At 37.5% G+C, this 20702-nt stretch overlaps 1 protein-coding gene across 4 annotated transcripts in view; it reads right to left on the bottom strand.

Moving 5' to 3' along the window:
- The window catches only part of CBLB (Cbl proto-oncogene B), a 238033-nt gene that overhangs the window by 123848 nt on the left and 93483 nt on the right, over positions 1 to 20702 (bottom strand). For all 4 annotated transcript variants that reach the window (XM_075542586.1, XM_075542584.1, XM_075542585.1 and 1 more), the window contains exon 4: positions 16311 to 16457. In XM_075542586.1, the coding sequence (XP_075398701.1) occupies positions 16311 to 16457 (147 nt within the window). The remainder of the gene's footprint in view (positions 1 to 16310; positions 16458 to 20702) is intronic.

The raw sequence follows: 20702 nt of genomic DNA, 5'->3' as shown, positions 1-20702 counted from the left end.
ACCTGTCAACAGGTCTAGTAGACCCCATCATCGTGAGCATTGTCTGTGTGGTCTGTGCTACCACTGCAATGAATTACAAAACTCAAGTGAAGCACGGGAAAGTGCACCTTAGGAGGGGCAAGTCTGAGCTCCATCTCATAGAAAGTGGCATTAGGCGTTACTGATGTCGAGTTTGCTTTCTCCCTTCCCCATTGCTTAGCAGGCGATCATCAGATGCCAACCCCATAGATATGTATGTATATTTACACATAGCAATAACGGGACATACTATAGTACATCCAGTGTTTGGAGTATTTATAATTAAAATTATTTAGAAAACATTCACAGCCAAGGAAAAGTATATTATTTTAGCATTTTAAAAATTGCCTGACCTCTATGATCTACACAGTTCACAACTATGTACAATACCTTAAGTAGTGTTAACAAGATTTGAGTGAAATTATGATTTTTATTTTCCAAAAATATGTATGGGGGTTAATTCTATACTTCTAGTAGAATGAATGCATAAAAGGAATACGTAAAATGTATCTTAAAAGTACTTTAAAACATATCACAGAAAAAGTAAAAAAAATTAATTAGCATAGGCTTTTCATGTAGCGTGAAACTACGGGAGACCAAAAGGAAACTAAAGATTAAATTAGGAAAAATAATAATAGATTTAACAATTGACAGGGTTGCTGGGTAGAAAGCCCTGCTACAAGGCCCTGCTAGATTCTACCAGTACCAAAAGGAACTGGTTGACAGTCCACCATCTCATGAAGTAGCATGAGCAGAACCAACAATGCTGAAGGAAGAGATTCAAGCACAGAATGCATGAATCAGAAGCAAGGCTGAAGGGATTGATAGGACGCCAAATGAAATGTTTCAGCAAGCTGATGAAGCATTAGAAGCACTCGCTCCTCTAGACCAGGAAATTTGTGAGACAGCTACTTCGCCAAGTGATTGAAAGAGAACCACATTTGTGCTCATTCCAAAGAAAGGTGACCCAACAGCAAGCTCAAGAGGCAATTATATGAACAGAACAAGAGTTTCAAATCAAGAGGTGGGTGTCAGGGTTGCATCTTCTCACCATACTCAATCTGTACGCTGAACAAATCATCAGGGACGCTGGCTTTTCTGAAGAAGAACGGCATCAAGATTGGAGGACGGCTTCTAAACAACCTGTGCTATGCTAATCACACGAACCTGTTTGCTGACAGGGAGGAAGACTTGAAGCACTTGCTGATGTAGATCAAGGCCTGTGGTCTTCGTATGGATTAAAACTCAATGTAAAGAAGACTAAAATCCTCACAAAGGAGCCAAGAGGTAAGATTGTGATAAATGGAGAAAAGGCTAAGGCTTTCAAGGATTCAGTCTTCCTTGGGTCCACAATCAATGATCATGGAGGCAGGAGTCAAGATATCAAAAGATGCATTGCATTGGATAAATTTGCTGCACAAGACCTCTTTAGAGTATTGAAAAGCAAGCATGTCACTTTCAGGATTGAGGAGGGCCTTACCCAAGCCATGGCATTTTCCATCGACTCATATGCACGTGAGAGTCGCACACTTAAGAAGGAAGACTAAAGAAGAAGAGAAGTATTTGAATTATGGTGGCAGAGAAGAAAACGGAAAGTATCAAGTACTGATAAAAGGACAAACATATCTGTCTTGGAAGAAGGAGGGCCAGAATGTTCTTTAGAGGCAAAGATGGTGAGACTTTGTCTCACGTACTGTGGACATGTTGTCCGGAGAGACCGGAGCCTGCAGAAGGCCATCAAGATAAAGTGGAGGGTTGGTGACAGAGAGGAAGGCCTTCAGTGAGACGATGGACACCGTGGCTGCAACAGTGGGCTCAGGCACAGGGACAATGGCTAGGATGGTCCAGGAGCGGGCAGTGTTCCATTCTGCTGTGCATACGTTTGCTACGGCTCAGAACCAGCGTGATGGTACTAAACAACCACAATTAGCTAAATTCCTAAATGCCAGCAATACACAACTAGAACAGGAAATTTTAAAGAGTGCTAACTTTTACAAAGGCATCTAAAAATATTACACAAAAATAAAGGCAACAAAATAAGTGCAAGGAAACATTAGAAACACACACATAACAGTCAGATTAAAAGAGATATTACATATATACTTCTTCAAAACTGTGAAGACATCAATTCTCACCAAATTGATCTACAGATTCAATATAATCCCTATAGAAGATGTCATTAGACACTTTTAACAGAAGTTGATAAACTGAATCTAAATTTCCAGGAAATGCAGAGCTAAGAATAACCAAGACAACTGAAGTGTAACACTGACAAGATTATACATTTTGTACACTAACTAAGGCAGAGAAGGATAGGTGGTTATAGTTTATTAAAATCAATTCTTGCTCAGAGATAAAAAATGCCATTTTGACCTTAAATACATCAAAAATCTCCTATTCATTTTACCAATTCCCGTTTTTGAATTGTTATCTGAACTACATATAAATTCACTTGAATCAACAAAATATATTAGATGTCAGTACCTTTAAAAGTCAGAGCCAGTTTTTTTTTTTTTTTCGGAAAAAGAACAGGGTCCTCATAAGGAATAGAAATATTCTTATGTTATTATAAACACAAAGCATTAGTGGTATGATTCCTACACTCTGTTGATAGTTTATTCATATTTATTACTTAAATAATTTTAATGAGTATTCCTTAGAACATACAACAGTAGCAATTTCTTAGCAGATTATCACTACTGTTTCATGAAGAAAAACAAGAGCTTGCCAGCAGCCCACTGAAAGGCATCTAAACCACACAGTGAGCCTCACAACAACTTAGCTTTAGTAGAATGGTAACTATGGTTACGAAACCCAGTGGACTGAAATGCATTCCTCATTCCCAATAAATGAACATTGCTAGGTCTGATAGAAAAAGATAAAAAAGTTAGGTAATTGAGGGGGGTGCTTTATACTATTTCTTTTACAATGTAGACAATATTATTTCTCCATACAGTAAAAGAGTATCATTCATTTTTTCCCACTTTGAAACTTAAATCTAGAGTCATAACAAGTAAACAAGGAAAAGATCTTCTCTAAGATTATGCTTGATTTTCACAGTAACCTCATCCATGCATTACAGTTTATGATTTCTAATTGTTAACCTCATATCCTAATTTCTGAATGTAACTCACTGCCATTGAGTCAATCCTGCCCAATAGCAGCCTTGCAGGATAGGCAGAGCTGCTCTTGTGGGTTTCTGAAGCTGCAAGTCTTTGGGGAGCCTTGAGAAGGCCTCATCGTTCTCTGGGACAGTCACCAGTGGGCTCTTACAGGTCACAGCCCCATGTATACTCCCTACAACACCAGGGCTCTGTCTCTGCTTCTGAACACAGTAAGGATTAAATTTACAATCGCCATGAAATTACTTTGTGCATGTGAAGATTTATTTTCTAGGTTGGAAATTAAAAAGTTTACTGCTGGAAAGCGCAGAAAGGAAAATCTGTGAATACAGTTCATGCTTTAAGAATGCACATTCACTCTTTTCTTCCTAAAGCACCACTGTTCTGTGCATTGTCTCTGAAAGGTCGATGATACAGAGCACATTCATGAGCCACAGTACATGTAACAGTACATGGGCCATGGGGAAGAGGTCTTTGGTCTATTGAGGTTATACTAAATGAATACAATAGAAATATACTCAAAAACAGAGGGGCCAAGCAGTGCTTATCCAAGCAGTGCTGTGGATAAGCATGGGACTGTTAGCCACAGGTTCTAAACCACCAGTTGCTCTCCATGGGAAACGATCAGGCTGCCTGCCCGTGCAAGGACTTCCAGACTCAGAAACCCTACCTAAGGTATCCGTGAGGCAGAGTAGACTCGATGGGAGTGGATTTGGCTTTTATTATTGTTTTATACCCCCAAATTATTAACCTTTGTTACAGGAAGTCTTAAGTAGGCTTTAGATTAATTTTCTCTTGGGCATGAATAGCCCGGGCTGTTCTAACAAGCAACTAACTCAGCAATAAGACAAAGTTTCTCATATATCTCTGTAAGAAGGCCAATTAGGTTAAGTTTGTTAGATATTGAAATAAAATTGAACCAAGAGAAAACTGAGACATCTACCATCTGTCACATGGGAATGATATACTGCTATGTAAAGCTATCCCCCCCACATCACCTGCCCAACAAGAAAAAAACATCCTCATTGCCATAGGATCAATGCTGACGCATCACAGCAACTCAATAGACTGGGTAGAATTGGCCTGTGACTTTCCAGACAGTAACTGTCACACAGCCAGGAAGCCCCATCTTTTTCCAAGGAGCGCTTAGTGGTTTTGAACTGCTGACCTTTCAGACTGTAGCCCAAGATGTAATCACTACACACAAGGGGTCCCTATACTGCTATGTCTAAAATCCCTTAAAATGGCCTCTAATAAGAGACTATTAAAAAACGAAGAATAACAAAGAAAAAACAAAGCTCTAAATGGAAAGAGTTATGATTTTTATTCCTACTAGTTCTTAAAAAATAATTAACATTCAAAATAAGAAAGGATAGAAAGGCAAAATATTAGCTATCTACTATGAAACAGATTTATAAAATATAAATTCCTATATTGATTTTTTAAAACTTGAGTTGTACCATTAAGTCACAAAACGTTTTCATTTGACAGAACAAGATGATGACTCTAAAGAATTGTACAGGTCACCATGAATTTCAACCCCTTCGTGATCTCCAACTACAGCAAGAACCACAATTTCATCCATGAGGATGATGAGGTCCAGGTGAGTCAAGGACACAACAAAGTCCAGCAAATCAGCAGGTAGTCCAAGTTTACAGAAAGAAGCACGTCACCTACATCGAGTGGGTGCTGCACAAAAGCCAATTGTCCACGGGGGCATTCACTCAGGAGAGGTGATCATCACCAGGCTGAAGATGGCCACGGATGGGGATAAAATTCTTGAACATAAAGCCAAAAGTTGACAGGTTGGGAAAGAGAGCAAATGCCAGAGAGAATTTATTGATAAAGTACAGAAATAAACCTATCCTGCTGTGGAACCACAGTGTTTCTTGGGAACTGTTGTCAAGGGGCTTCTGGAACATTTCGTCTCCCTCTTGTTGTGTGATTGATGTGTGGCTACATAACTTTGCCTTTGCAATTTCAATTGCTTTTATGAACAGAAATAGGAATATTTCCTCATTGGGGAGAAATAGGAATATTTCCTCATTGGGAGGAGGGGGTTGATTTTATAAGATCTGAGACTCTGCTCTACTGACAAATAACAAGCTAGTCTATCCCAGTTCCATGAGCAGTAGCAAAAGGCACAAAGTATATGGAGAAGGGCAAAACAAAAGAACATAAACATTTTCTTGCAAACCCTAATTTCTTGCACTTACATTTGTGCTCCCTAAACCCTAATTCTGACAATGTAGTGCAAAAAAAACCAAACAAAACAGCATACCTGCGTGCACACAGACACCACTTCCTCTATGTTCCAAAGCTGTTAACAAATGTATTCTTTGCTTCTAAATGAGAAACAATTTCAATCTTTTCAATATAGCAGAATCTTTTAAAAAGAAATGAACTAGCGAATAAAATCCAGGGCCTCTTTGAATCCAGACACACTTACTAAATACAATCTAATACATTAATTCCTTCTCTACATATTTTATATATGGGTATCTTTCAATAAAATAAAATTTTAACAAAACGTAGTTTAAAATTCAACTCCACATATGAAAACGCTTTTAGAAGTAATGGGTCTCAGGTTTCTCTATGTTAACTATCCAGGGGTAAGAAAAGGACCATAAGAAGTTCTGAGATGAGAACATAAAGTTTTACAAAATCGTGGTTAATAAAGTAAATCAAATAAAATGACCTACTAGAACTACAGACTAGAGAAGTGTGCATGGTTATTTGAGTTGTTGTTTTAAAGCAGGGCGTTGCACAGATTTGGTTTCTAAATGATGTTAAAAACAAGTGTTCTCAACATTTTAGTAATTTACTTCATTATTACACACCAGAAAAATATTGTACCTACCTTAATGCACACTTTTATTTTTAACATGGAGCCTATTGGGGTTTTAGGAGGAGCCTGGTGGCAACAGGGATATGAGTTGAGTTGTTAACGGAGAGGTCGGTAGTTAGAAAGCATCAGCAGCTCCTCGGGAGAAAGACCGGCCTTCTATTCCCAGTAAATCGCATCTCCAATCTCGGAAGCTCACAGGAAGAGTTCTACCCTATCCTCTAGGGGGCGCTCGAGTCAGCATAGACTCAGTGGCTGTTTTTCTGAGTTTTATTATATGGTTTTGGTAATAAGTGAAATTGCAAATATTAAAAATAGGTAACAAAAGCTACTTTGCAACTACAGCTCGTGAAAACTTTCCATTCTCTATCTAGTTTGGCTGGTCATTATTATTACCTAGTCCATTTCTCTTTAAATTCTGCCTTTCTCTTGTTTCTATTAAAACCCCACTCCCCCACATTTTTGTGCCCCCTACTTTCATGGCAACTACTCCACATCCTTCGTTTTCACTACTGGATACTTGACTTATAAAAATTCTTCAAGGGCTGGCCTCTGTATGTTCACTGTCACTTCTGTGTTGGGTGTACCATTCGCCCAGTCGTTTCTTATCCATTTCAGAGGTGATCCAAGAACTATACAGATGAGTGTGTTGATCTGGGTAGTTTTAGTGACATATTGGGAGCGACCACATTTAAATGGGAGACCTGCCACCGAGGTCCAGCCAATTGCAGTCCTATCAGAATTCAGTTATTTTGCCTAACATCTCATTTTTCCAACAGTAAAGTTTTCATATCAAATTAAATTTTTAAACGTGAGCATTTTTTAATGTAAATAGTTCATGAGGCCAAGAAAACATTCTAAAGGCTGTCATAAAATTCAAATTCTGATTGCTAGAATAGTACCTTTAAAATCTCTACCTCTATTCTGCATTATTTCTGCCATTTTTTACTATACTCGAATATAAGCCGACCCAAATATCAGCCAAGGCACCTAATTTTACCAGAAAAAGTGCATTAAAAATGTGCTGAAAAACTCGGCTTATACATGAGTATATACGGTATCTTTTATAGCTAAGATTTTGTCAACTTGACTGGGCCAAGATTCTTGGTGGTTTGACATTTAACACCTACTAACCTCATGATGTGATCTAACATGATGTAGTCAGCAACATCATCAGATCCTCTAAGAGCAGTTAATCGGTTACAAGATTAGGGGAGATAAAACCTTTATCAACTGAGAGGACTTGCGTGGTATGGCCCGTTTCCAATTAAAGTAGACAATGTAGAAAATCTTGCTTGGTCTGAATTCAGCATCTGTATCTCTGGATCTTTAGACTGAAGGAAACAACCTGTCAGTCCTGGGAGTTGTCACTTGCCCACCATCTGACTTACCTACCTACCTACCTTAGGACCACTCACCTCTGCAGTTATGAGCCTTGCGTTCACTCCACTCCGCACCCAGCAGCCTGCCAGCTTTCTGCCACTCTGGGGTCCAACTCATCCCCAGAGCCACCAGCCTAACATCTGACCCACGGACTTCAGATGTGCCAGGATGTGGACTTACTTGTTTCTACAATTGTGTGAGCAGTTTTCTTCATATAAATTTATTTCTGTACACACATTTAAGCTTCAATGGTTTTGCTTCTGTAGAGAACCCAGCCTAAGATAATATCCAATCTTCTAATATGTAACTCTCCTTGAATTTATCTATGTCCATAAAACTGTTCAGCTGTCTGACAGCACTTACCTGGTTGCCTAATCTCTCCTCTTCCTATATTCCCCATCTCAATGGCAAGTACCCACTTGATTAGTCATCAGAAATTATGGCATCAGATTTCATTCCTGCCTCCCTTTTAACACATCTTGTTCATGATTATATTAAATTCATCTTCATATTCTGAAGATTAAGGGATTCTTAATTTAGACAATGCCACTATCACCCAGTGTTCTACATCAATCTCCCACCTCTCTAGATTATCTCTCCTCCTCTACGGCATGCATCAGAGTGAATCTAAGGCACATGAGCACATGAGAGATTCTCTTCCAGATCAGAAGAGATGGTGAAATTATATTTGAATTTTATATCATATAAATGTTTTACTTTTTAATCATTATCATTAATAAATTAATGTGCTTTACTTGTATAGAAGATGTCTATAATTTATATGTATATCTACAAATGGGTCGATGGATAGGTTGAGGCTGTGCTTAAAAGTTTCCGATAATAAGAATAAGGGCATAGAATCGACCAGGTTTAGAGACCACATCAAACCCATGCAAATGATAACCTAAGTGATGCATCTAAAATGCAACTGTGCCTACATTCCTACTTAAAACTCTATCAATGGATCCTCACCTTGCTCTCACACATGCAAGGAACAAGGGTGTTACAGTTCAACTTAAAAATATGGAATAAGATAGGGTGGGGGGAGGGATAATGGGGAGCTGATATCAAAGAATTCAAGAAGAATTAAAATGTATAGAAACTGGTGGTGGTAGCATTTGTACAATTATGCTTGCTCTAATTGAAATATGGATTGTTATAATATCTGTAAGAGCAATGAATAAAAATTAAAAATCGAGATGACACAAGAATGTACTAAAGACAGAAGCAGAAGCATTGACGTCATTTGTAAGAGTCAACAGTTTCCAGTGATCTGTTCCGTGAGTTAAGGGAGTGCCTGTCGTGGATCATAAACCGTCACCTCATGGTTTCACTCCATGGACACTACAGAATGTTCTGACTATAACATGCTTTTACACACAAGGCACAGCATCACTGGCATCTGTCTGATAGTTGCACGAATCACTATAAGTTAGTAAAATCATTATTCTGGATTATGAACAAGTCCTTGAGCTCAGTTAATTTGGGCCTATCCTCCAAAAGTGCTCTTAAAAACATCAAGTTTGAAAGCTGAGAATCAGAATCTAAATGGGGTGAATCTACAGGGACAAATGGCACTTTCTGAAGGGCTGAAGGGAAGGGCTCTAGTGGCGTGGTGGCTGAAGTGCCCAGTTGCCAAGGGAACCACTATTTGCTTCACAGAGAGGAGGTGTGGCAATATTCTTCAGTAAGATGTACAGCATTAGCAACTCGAGAGTGCCATTTCCACTCCATCATAGAGGGGCATTAGATGAGTCAAATCAACTCGGTGAATCAACTCCAATAGGTAAGCACACAGGAGGAAGGCCAAAAAAAATTAAGATGGAAAAAAAAAAGTCGTGCGTGTTTCCTTGAGGTTACTGCATACCTTTTTTTGTTTGAACTATAATAAGCACCATAAACAATTCCGTCACCACTAACATCTCCCACTGTACACACTTCTTAGATGCTCTTAAAAATACATGCATGCCTAATACAAATACCAGCTCCTCAAGTAAACAATTAGCATATGACTTCTGACAGTCTTTCACTCTTCTCTAATTGCACAGAACCTGTTTTAAATATTTATCATCTTTGAAACTGACTTCCTACATTGGAAGATTTATCAGTAGAAAACTACATGGTTGTGTATTGGTTTTCTTCCCCTTGGTTTAGCATCTAGGATCTTGGCACAACGAGTTGCACCGCCTGGAGCGGTAACAAATGCTGAGATATTACTGTCTCTACAGATATGAAGGTACTATGACTGAGAGGAAAAGTAAAAGAGGGTAGCTAAACAGTAACAGTCATTGGCTAGCTTTTCAGTTCTATTTCAATTCTATTTTTTATCTTCCCAAAGTTCCTAATGCCATCGTTTCCTGCTGAAAATACTATTCTGCACGTCCTCCTTTTATTAAGTACATTGACATTCCATTTCTTTGATTAGATAGAAAACCGATCTAGTTAATATGTTAGAAAAATATGATTCACTGGAAAGTAAAAAACAAAAACTGTCCTTTCCTATTAAAAGTGAAAAAAATATACAGGAATCCAAAGAATGTCCATATCACTTCCCCAGGAAATCAAGAGCAGAAACAATGAACAGGGCTGTAAACAAATCACTTTTTCTCCCCTATGTCACGCAGGGGGTCTCCTAACGTCTACCCCACATTTACGTAGGGATGCACACAACATTACAAAACTAACTATGGGCTTTGCTTTTATCTTCATGCAAAGTCTAGTATTACCTGTGGAAAAGTAAGTAAAAGGAGAGCTTAAATGCTCAAACCCACATCCATGTACTCACACCCCGTTTCATCACAACTACTCAATGTGTTGTTTATGTACACTTCAGTGGACTTGTTCCATTACCATTTAAAGACTGTCTAAAGATTACCAAATATAATCGCGTATACGCCGAGGCACCTAATTTTACCACAGAAAATGCATTAAAAATGTGCTGAAAAACTCAGCTTATACTCGAGTATATACGGTATATTGAACATGGATCTGGCATATGTAAAATAATTGAGCACACAGTTTGCCATTATAATGTGTCTTTTTACTAATTTTTTAACTTAAAAAGTGAGCAAGGAGCAACATTTGAGTAGGGTAGCTATATATTTTGATACAATAACTATGCTCTTTCCTTCTCTCTTCTTTTGGCACTTCCTACACTATTCAATATTTTGCCTATGGAAATCTCTGCGATTGCAAATCAAGGATTTAATTTTTACTTATTTCAGCTAGAGCACACTAAGCATGCTCAAGGGAAGAGGAACTGATTTTAAATTTTCAAGTTGTATGTATTACTTCAAATTGTGAGCGAAGATAGATATTATTCACTCATGCATATGCATGCATTTAAGTATTCACAGATAGAGTTAACATTTACTAGTCCCCATACATTTCAGGAAATATGGCAGGCTCCGAGGGGGCTATAAGAGGGGGGTGGGGCACGAAGCTTCCTGTCTTCTAGGACACTGTATAGTCTACTCAGATGTATAGTTGATGTGATCAAAGCATTAGAATCTCGTATGAAGGAAGTGAGTAAAACACCTGGACACATAAAGAGCTCCACTTTAAATTAGGATGGTCAAATCAAAGGGACACAGAGACAACACTGGGTGGGGCACAGGTGACTAGCTTCCCAAGCAACTAATGCAAATTAGAGAGATAAAGATACCAAGGTGCGAAAATAGAAGTACTTCAGGGAATAGGAATATTGAGTACTTTCATTTATTTCTTTGAAGATTAGCTGAATACAGAGATGAAGCTGAAGGGAAAAAAAACAGACAGTTCCTAAAGCTTGACATGTTAATGAGATTTTTAGTCTTTAACCCAGACTCAATAAGGATTCACAGAGAACTTCAGGCAAAAAGACTGAGATGATTAGCTTTAGAGTTTAGAAAGCACAATAGCTGAACAGAGAACAACAAGCTAAGGTGGATGTGAGGATAGGAGCCCAATTAGAAGGTTCTAACAGTAACCCAGGAAGTTAGGAGGAGGAAAAAAGTAAGAGTAAGAGGATTCAGAAGGATTCTGTGGTGTTAGTTGAATTCCAATCTGATTGGAAATTCGTGTTTCAATATCTTCAATATCAAGAGGTGCTCAGCTCAGTAGCCTGAGAACTGCTACCTGGTCACTTAGTAAAATGATTGCCCAATCATATTAATGTGTCCTTTGGGATCTTTAAAAGGAAATTATTACAGATTTGGAGTGTTATGCTTAATGTTTCTGGTTTATAAACTATCATTCCTAGAGTTTAGGAGCCCTGGTGGCACAGTGGATTGATTAACCACAAGGTCATCAGTTTAAAACCACCAGCTACTTCGAAGGAGAAATATGAGACTTTTACAATCTCAGAAACTCACAGGGGCAGTTCGCCCCTCATAGGGTTGCTATGAGTTGGAATCAACTCAATGGCAGTGAGTTTGAGTTCAATTTCCTAAAGCTTACTTAGATTAAATTGCCTATTGGCTTTACTTAGCAGAACTTCCTGAAACATACTTATTCAATAATGTCCCTTAATCTTTTCCTAGATGTTTCTACTATATATGCCTTGACCAAGAAAGCAAAAGCAGTATTGAATTATTAAAGACTCAGTGAATCTGCATTAAGAAATCTAGTAAATTCAGTGTTCCCCACCAATGTGCTTGGCAAACAGTGTTGTCCCTAGCTGCCACCAAATGTATTTCAGATCATCGTGATCCCATGGGTACTGAGTAGCATTGTTCTATGGACTTTTTGGAGGACGAGCACCAGGTTTGTCTCCAATCGGTCAGCTAGTCTCCTCAATGTCCACCAATGGGGCTGCTGGAGTCTCTGCATCACTGGGCTTGGGCCCTGATCAGAAATGTGGGTGGGCTCTGTCATGGCTTCAAAAAGGTTAGAAAGGACTGAAACAAACAGTAGGCATAGGAAGGAGCAAATTGTTTTCTCCACTTTTGTGCAATCTCATTTGTAACATTGCCTTTAGAAGTTTTTCAACATCCTTTGATCAACAGCTTGCAACCAGTGTTAATTCAACTCTAATTTATTCTTCCTGTTGACTCTTTTCTTTTGTAATGATGATCACAACAGACCTAAATTATGAGCTGCTTTATAAAGCTCGATCTTTTTGCATGTATTTAGATCCAACCTCTCAATAGTTCTGTTTTTTGGAAACAATGTTATTTTCAATTTTAAAAGCACTGGTTAGATCAAAAGAATGCACTCGTGGATGGTCTCACTGTTTGGCAGGACAAATGACAGGAATGCTTCCATATGAGAACTAAGTTATGAGAAAATAGAAACTGATATTAGAGTGGAATTGAAATTTTAAAAGTCTACCGTTTGAAAACGGGGCCCTGGTGGCATGGTGGTGACAATGTGGGCTGTGAGCAGCTCAAAACCACCATCTGCTTTGGGAGAAAGACCGGGCTTTCCACTCCCATAAAGAGTTATGTGCTCAGAAATCCACAAGGGTGCTGCTGTACTCTCCTACGTGGTCACCGTGAGTCGGCACTGACTCGATGGCAGTGTGTTTGAAAGGTCACACCATTCATTCACATTTTCAGTTATCCAATAAAATACTCTCATATTACAAGGTGAATAGAAAGATTATTTCTCTAGTGGTCTAATAAAAGAAACACTCATTTTGATGATTATAGACATATTCGTATTCATAAATGCTACTGCCGGCTTGTCATTTAAATCTCATGTCAAACAAACATGCTAAAGACAAACGGCAGCTGAAGCAGCTTTTACAAGTCTGAAAACATGGCACAGAGTAAAGAGTATTTAATCAATAATTCAAGATTAGATTTAGTAGGGTTTTCACCAATGTATAGGTTAAACACACACTTTAGACCCTTTATATTACAAACAATGAGCAACAGAGATACCTGAAAAGCAGAATTTTCTGTAATTTAAGGTGACAACAAACTACCCATTTGAAAAACCTGAGTAATCTTTCCATAATTTAGTGACTTTCTCAACCAGTCAGAATTTTCACTTTTCAAAGAAAAATATCACAAATTATTTGCCATGAGGATTTTCTTAAAACCGCTACGATGATGCTTACGCCTAAGGGTAATAACATGTTATTTTAGGCTCACAGTATCAGTGCAACAGCTATCCCCCCGCATGAAATCCTCTCGGGTCTCTCCCCTGGACATTGGGAACTCCTTCACTGCATTCAACCCTTCCCGAATATTTATCTAGGTATTCAGATTGGGATTACATGTTAATTATTATTATCAAAAATTTGTAAATGGACATAAGACCATTACAAATAGCTAGGTTTCTGTCATATAGAACGTCCATATCAATGTCAATAATAGTATTGCATTCTTCAGTTCCTACAGATTATGATGAATGTGTTGTAATCAATAACATTTGTTTTAGAGTCAATTCTAGCAATAAGAAGTGAGAAATAGGCTTGATTATTTTCTAAGCCAAGAAAGTTATGTATCTAATAAAATGCACATAAATCTATGTAAACATGTTCTAATTATGGGGACAACTATAGGTAAGCATAATTCATAAAAGCGAAAATAAATTACAGGGGACATATTACCTTAATTATCTGGAACAATGCTAAAATCATTAAAAGGGTATTAGATGGCAATTTTTCAAAGTTAAGGATTAAGAGACCTTAAAATAAAAACCTATGTCAATCTGTAAGCAAGCACTCTTTCTTCGTACTATTCTGAGTTTAGCCTGCGTTTTCTGTGTGTGCTATCAAACAAAAGGGGATTGTGTTTTTTAAGGACGAGAAAGCATTTGCATCCTGAGATGTGTTTCTTGTTCAACTAACTAGATTTCAACAAAATTTTGTAAGTTCCTTTTAATACATGCTGACTTCAGACATTCGGTTATTATTTATCAAACTCATATAATTATTTATTTTTCTGAAAGAAAGTACTTAAAGGCGGGAGAAAAAAACTTCGTTGGCTACGTAATCTAATGGCCTCCAAACCCACTGTCATTGAATCCATGTGAACTCATAAAAATGCTATACGGGGTGACCAACTTTCTCCTCAGGAGGTGATGGTGGGTTTGAACCACTGACCTTGCCGATAGTAGTTCAGTGCTTATCCTGAGTCAACAACAGAGCATAAAACTGATCTCATCTCTGTATTTTGTTCACACACTTTCTGTGCAAAAATGCAAGGAAAGCCTGAATCACAGTGCACAGGCCTTGCCCCACCTCAGTTCCAGGTCAAATCAAGCTTATACACCACTCCTCTAGGAGTCAGTGCTAGATTCCTAAAAGTCTATTCCCCTCCCTCAAAGTGGCATAGCATGTTATTTATGCTATATTTAGAGAATGCATATTTCTTTCTGTCCTTTGTTAGATCAATTTTCAAGGGGAAAGGACAGGAGGCTGTCTTTAGATAGTCCACAGCCAGCCAGACTCACTGCCATTGAATCAATCCTGACTCACGGGGAACCTGGACAACAGGACAGAGCTGCTCCTGTGAGTTCAGGGGCTGTTAAGTCTTTACAGGAGTAGAAAGCCCCATCTTTCTCCCTTGGAACTGCTGGTGGTTTCAAACTATTGACCTACCACAGTAGATAGAGAATGTGGGGGAAATATGCCAAACCTGACCAAGTTAACAATGACACTACATTTATAAAAATACGCGGCATTTTTGGTAAAAGTTGTAATACAACAATAGTTACTGCAGTAACAGCAATTAACCAAAAATATGGATATAAACTACACACCCAGTTATGTATTCAAACACGTACATGGGAATATATATTGTGTATATGCAGCTATTGATATAGGTATATTTGTAGGCAAATGCATGTGTGTGTGTGTGTGTGTGTGTGTGTGTGTGTGTGTATCACATGGGGGTATAGAGACCGATTAGTTCCTAGACATGACCAAACAACTTGGTAATTGATTTACTGACTAAAGTCTTAGAACCACAGTCTCACGGGACATCTCAGTTCCTTGTCATAACGTGGTTCACAAATGTTATGATCTACAGCCTGGTCTGTGAGTAAGAGCTGGGGATCCAAAAGCGTGTGAGCAGTTCTCTAATATTCAACTACTAGTCTCTATGTATCTGAAGAAAATGAGAAAGAAGGAAACATAGGACTCAAAGAAGAAACCCACCGAAGACTAACAGTTTACACGAACCAGTCTCGAGATGAGAGGCCCCAGATGGTGGCTGGATACCACTAGTGACCGTCCTCAGACATACATAAGGGATGACTGGGGTACAATGGGAAGAAGAAGGTACAATAAAACGCAAATTCTTAAACTAGACCAGTTAAGACTAGAGAAGCCAACAAGACTACTTACTGCCTGGAGATATTCTTGAAAATGTTTTACCTAAACGATGCCTATTGCTTAACCTTTCAAATAAGCAACAGATTAGCTCATAAAATAGATGTTTTCACCCATGAGTAGTCCTTTAAAAAATCATCTATATGAGCCTTAACCTACACGAGCCCACATTTACCCTAAAGCAGGGATGAGAAGGGAGAGAGGGGGAATGGCAACTAAATTGAAAGAGAGAACAGAATGGAAGTATTGAGAATGTTGACACATTGTAAAAAATGTAGCCAATGTCACTGAACAAGAGGAATAGATATCGTTCAGTATTCACCTAATTTCCTGTGTAACCTTTCACTAAAATCACACAAATATTAAAATTTCAAGTTAGGAAAAAAATTGAGAAATTACCAGTTTCTCATAATATAGACTATTTAACTTAATGAATCCTTGCTAAAATAACCCTGTATAAAGTTATAATTGCACTGAAATATTATAAAGTTATTTAGTTCTAAAATGTTGACACCTACTTTTGGTGCTTAAACAGAGAAATTACTTATCAAGATGCTTAGCAATAACACTCAAGCACATTACCAAAATGTACACAGGTACAACCTACACCATGAAAGGGAAATAAGACCAGGTTACCTTTCAAAGATATATCCAAACAATGAAAACAATTTTTGCTTACTTGTCTCCAAAAAACTTTCTCCAGAATTCAGCAGCATCTGCTTTAGTGATACGAAAGTTATCTCCCTGGAACTGGCCATTTGGAAAGATTGCTTTGATTTCTGCCAGCATGTGACTGAAGATGAGGGAGAGTTTTGTGAGATTTCTTCTGTAGATACAAAAGGAGAAGATGAAGGCAAAAATTAATATGTGTTAACAGGAAGGAATAGTAAGACAAATAAAATGGTCACCAATCCCTCAATGATGCCCCAAAATACAATGTGCACAAAACCAATGTACATTCATATTTCTAACAGATTATTATTTTATTATTCATTCATGTAGTCATGTAATATAGGAATAAATAAGACACATAATATGCTGTCATTTATCTCACTAATGGGAGACATGCACACCTTAAAAAGTCATAATGCATTGTGAATTGCAAACATAAAAGCTGCAGTGGGTGAGTAAAGAACAGTCTGTTTTAGACTAGGCTCAATAAAGGTAAGTTGTTGCCTGACAGGTGCAAGCGTCCATGGAGAAGGAGGAAACGAGGGAAGGGGCAGCAGAGTCTCAGTGTTCAAACTGTAGGAATAGCAGGCAGGTGCTTGCAGAAGTCGGAAGCAATGCTAAGGATGTGAATAGGGTCTCATTCGATGCAGAGGACGGGGCACGGGAGGGAAAGACAGGAGACAGGATGGGGAAGTAGGTTTGAGACAGGGCATAAAAGAGACAGCTGAAGCAATGGGTAAAGCTTTTCCAAGTATACTTGTCAATCCCCTAAACACCAGATTTGGGGATGAATGATAGAAGATATGGCAAGTTTGGGGAGCACCTAACAAAATTCAAACATGGTTTCTGGTGAAAAGCTGGTGCTATAATGAATGGCGAAAAACAGGGATCAAGTATCTGTTTTCGAAAAGAAGCCATTACAGTACACACAACAGATTAAAGAGCATTCCCTCTACTCTAATGTCCCTCTAAATTTCTAGGAATTCTGGCACGGCTTAATACAGGATTCAAACTTCCAAGAGTATCCAGTCATTCCAATAGTTTGGTTAATGGGCGCACACTTGTGGGGCTAGACACCAAAGAAAGAGTCCTGCTGGTGCTGTAGCTAAAGTATGCAGCTCCCAGCTCAAGGTCAGTTCATGGTCAAGTCACTTCAAGGGAAAACATGTGGCCATTGGCTTCCAGAAAGAACACAGTGTTGAAAATAATACAGGTCAGCTCTACTTTTCTAGAGCCATTATGAGTCAGAATCTACTTGATGGCAACAGAACCAGCGCTAAAGAGACAACTGACAGAAAGCAAACTAAAGGCCCCTAAATGACCTTTTAAAAACTGGCCTTTCTTCAAATTCCTGTTTATTAAGAGTCGCAAATGAATATGTAGATAAAGAATATAATATTTCCACTCTGAAGTACTTGCTGCTTTTTATTCGGGGAGGGGGCATGTTTGGTCAGGTAATTGATGTGGAGATCAAACAACTTGGAGAGGAAAATTCACATTTGGAAAAAAAAAAACACAGAAAATTTGTAATGAATATAAAACCATGCAGTGGTTCAAAGACTTTTGACAAAGAGCTCATTTCCCCTTTTATTCTGGTATACTTACTCTCATATAAGACACACACACACACACACATATCTGGGATATATATATATATATATATATATATATATATATATATATATATATATATATATATATATATATACAATATGCACCTATCAATGAAGGTCAATGAGTGTTCACTCTTTTGAAAACTTTTACAAAGGATACTTAGCGCCTATAATTCCTAAGATGCATAAAGACTAATTTAAGGATTTCATCATAAAAAGTGAAAAAGTAAAAAGAAGGGAGAGCAATAAATAACAAAGTGTTTTATATCTCGATATACCCAAGCTATTAGAAAAAGAAATTCATGTGGAGGGGTGCTTCAAAACACTCAGGGAAAAATGGTATTGAAAAACAATGGAATTTTTTCCATGAATTTTTTGAATCTTCTTTATATGTCTTAATTCAATAACCTATATTATAAAAATTTTATAAACAAACTACAAAACTGTTATGAGCATTCTTCAACATTTTCCTGAGCTTTCTCTGCACAGATCAACTCGATCCAAGTGTGAAAGTCCTATCAGTGAATCTTTGTTATTGACTTGGACTTCTAGTTTATGGCGACACATCCTCATGTCAACGATGGCGGATGTCTGTGACTTGGCATCAGGAAATGAACTCTAGGTCAGAGCAAATGTAACTATTGTTGAGATTGCAGTATAACGAAGATTATATAAGGTCACGTTAGGAAATCTGCAATCAATTAGCCTAAACAGTTACTTTACCACCAAACATTCAATTTATGCATACAGAAGAAAACAGAAAATCAAGATGACTACAATTACGGTGAGCCAACTCTTCTTTTTTTCTAAACCAATTGCTCTAGGTCCCCTTGCTCTTTAGTCTTTCATCACATCCAAATGTTTCTCATTCTCCCTTGTTAGATCTAAAATTTGAAATACAATGCCAACAGTTATCCATTCTAGAGGGTTCATCCATAGGATATGAAAGATTCCATTTTAAGAAATAATAAAATTTTATCTTTATACTTTAGAGAGTATAAACACAACTTACATTAGTAACTATATAACAAATTCACTACTTAATTACAAATGATGTACATACAGGTTTCACCCACAAATGAAAGTAGAATGTTCCGATGAAACCTTCCATAAATTGAAATAGCATAAAGCAACGAAGTAATCAGCAATAATTAGGAAGGGAAAAATTGTTTAGTGTTTCCAGATTTAAAATAGCATGTACCAATCATACCAAATAACACATACACAAAGCCGAGATGAAGACTAAAATATAGTGTTCACAGACACAGTGCACAGCTTTGACGGCGGCAAGCGGAGATACAAGTGTAGTTCCCAGGGAAGGAGCACGTGACACCACCCACTGGATAAGTACTGAATGTTGGCTTCACTTTTGTTACCTTTTGTAAAAGCAACGGTCCTTTCTGCATTTCTGCTGGCTGACAGGAAAACAAGTAGCAGTGTGACGCTCTTGTAAAATGTGGGACTTGTGGAAAATGGATGTTCCTAAAGCAACCCTTCAAAATTCCGGATAAACCTATAGTCCTATTTTCTTGTTGTAAGTAATCATTAACTTGATACACTTACAGATGATGTCTTTTTGTATCATCTGAAGTTATGAAGTTAGCCTTCAAGGAAACTGTTTTAAAAATATTTAAATGCATCAAATCTGCATTGTCTTATTTTTTCACATATTAACATATGCATTTATAATTAAATGTATTGTATATTTAAATTTCATGTACAAGTGTGTATAATATTATAGATATCTATTATCAAAAGACTATTATTTAAAGATGCTTCATTTGACATCAAAACATAAAATGTTTGACAGCTAAGTCTACTATTTAAAGCCATTTTAATTTATTTCAATTTACCTTTTTAATATTATGATCTAAGGTTTCTTTTGTTTTCTGTGTTATTATAAAGTATGCATTTTCTTTTATTTCCACCCTATTTTGTACCCGTGTTGGAAAAGTAATTCCACGAATATCGTCATCCCAACCATCTATATATAGCGGGGGAGGGAGAGAGGAGCAATTATACATCTTCTTTGAAAATGAAAGGATTTTTCCCCATATTATGAAAATTCCCCATAGTCAAGTTTTCCCTAGACCCAAGAATATGATTTTCCTTCATGTCAAAGTCAAATACTGACTCCTTAACAGAGCATTCTTAACAATGCTCACTAATTAAGAATATATTTGTTACTAAAACTCCTCTACCCTCTAAAAACTAGAGCAATTAAAGTTTGTCTGAAATATAGCTTGAATTAACTTTATATGATATTTTACAACCACTGCTTCATTCACTGATCAGATGAACTTTAAACTATTTATTGTGAATCATCCATTCACCACATGATCTAAGTATTTCAAATTTGTCTTGTGTGGGATTTTTATCATAAGAAATAAACTGAGAATAAAAGTGTTTTAAGACACCAAATGTAATGAAATGTCAATTTATAAATATCAATTTTGGGCAAACTTGCAAAAATGTTAATACTAGAAAAACCTTGAAAAAGTGGGAGGAAGGAAAAGTATGAAAAACAGATTTGCAATATCTAGCGTATCATCTAAGAAACAAGGTTTTCCTTTTATTTTAAATATAATCACTTTTTTTGTATTTCTTTAAGCATATGAATGGCCTTCTCAAGAAAAGAAACATCAGAGTGTGCAGTTGAACTAGCACTGATCCTGTCGCTGCCATCAGAAAATCCGGCCTGAAGAAAGCTCAGCTGTGGGAATAGAAGTCTTCCCTAAGCTTTTCACGGCAGTGAACTTTTGGAAGCAGATCAGCTGCAAGGCTGA

Source organism: Tenrec ecaudatus, chromosome 2 (genome assembly GCF_050624435.1).
Source record: "Tenrec ecaudatus isolate mTenEca1 chromosome 2, mTenEca1.hap1, whole genome shotgun sequence".
Taxonomy (NCBI): Eukaryota; Metazoa; Chordata; class Mammalia; order Afrosoricida; family Tenrecidae; genus Tenrec; species Tenrec ecaudatus.
Note: the sequence above shows the minus strand (reverse complement) of the source record. Positions and strands in the feature narration are given on the sequence as shown.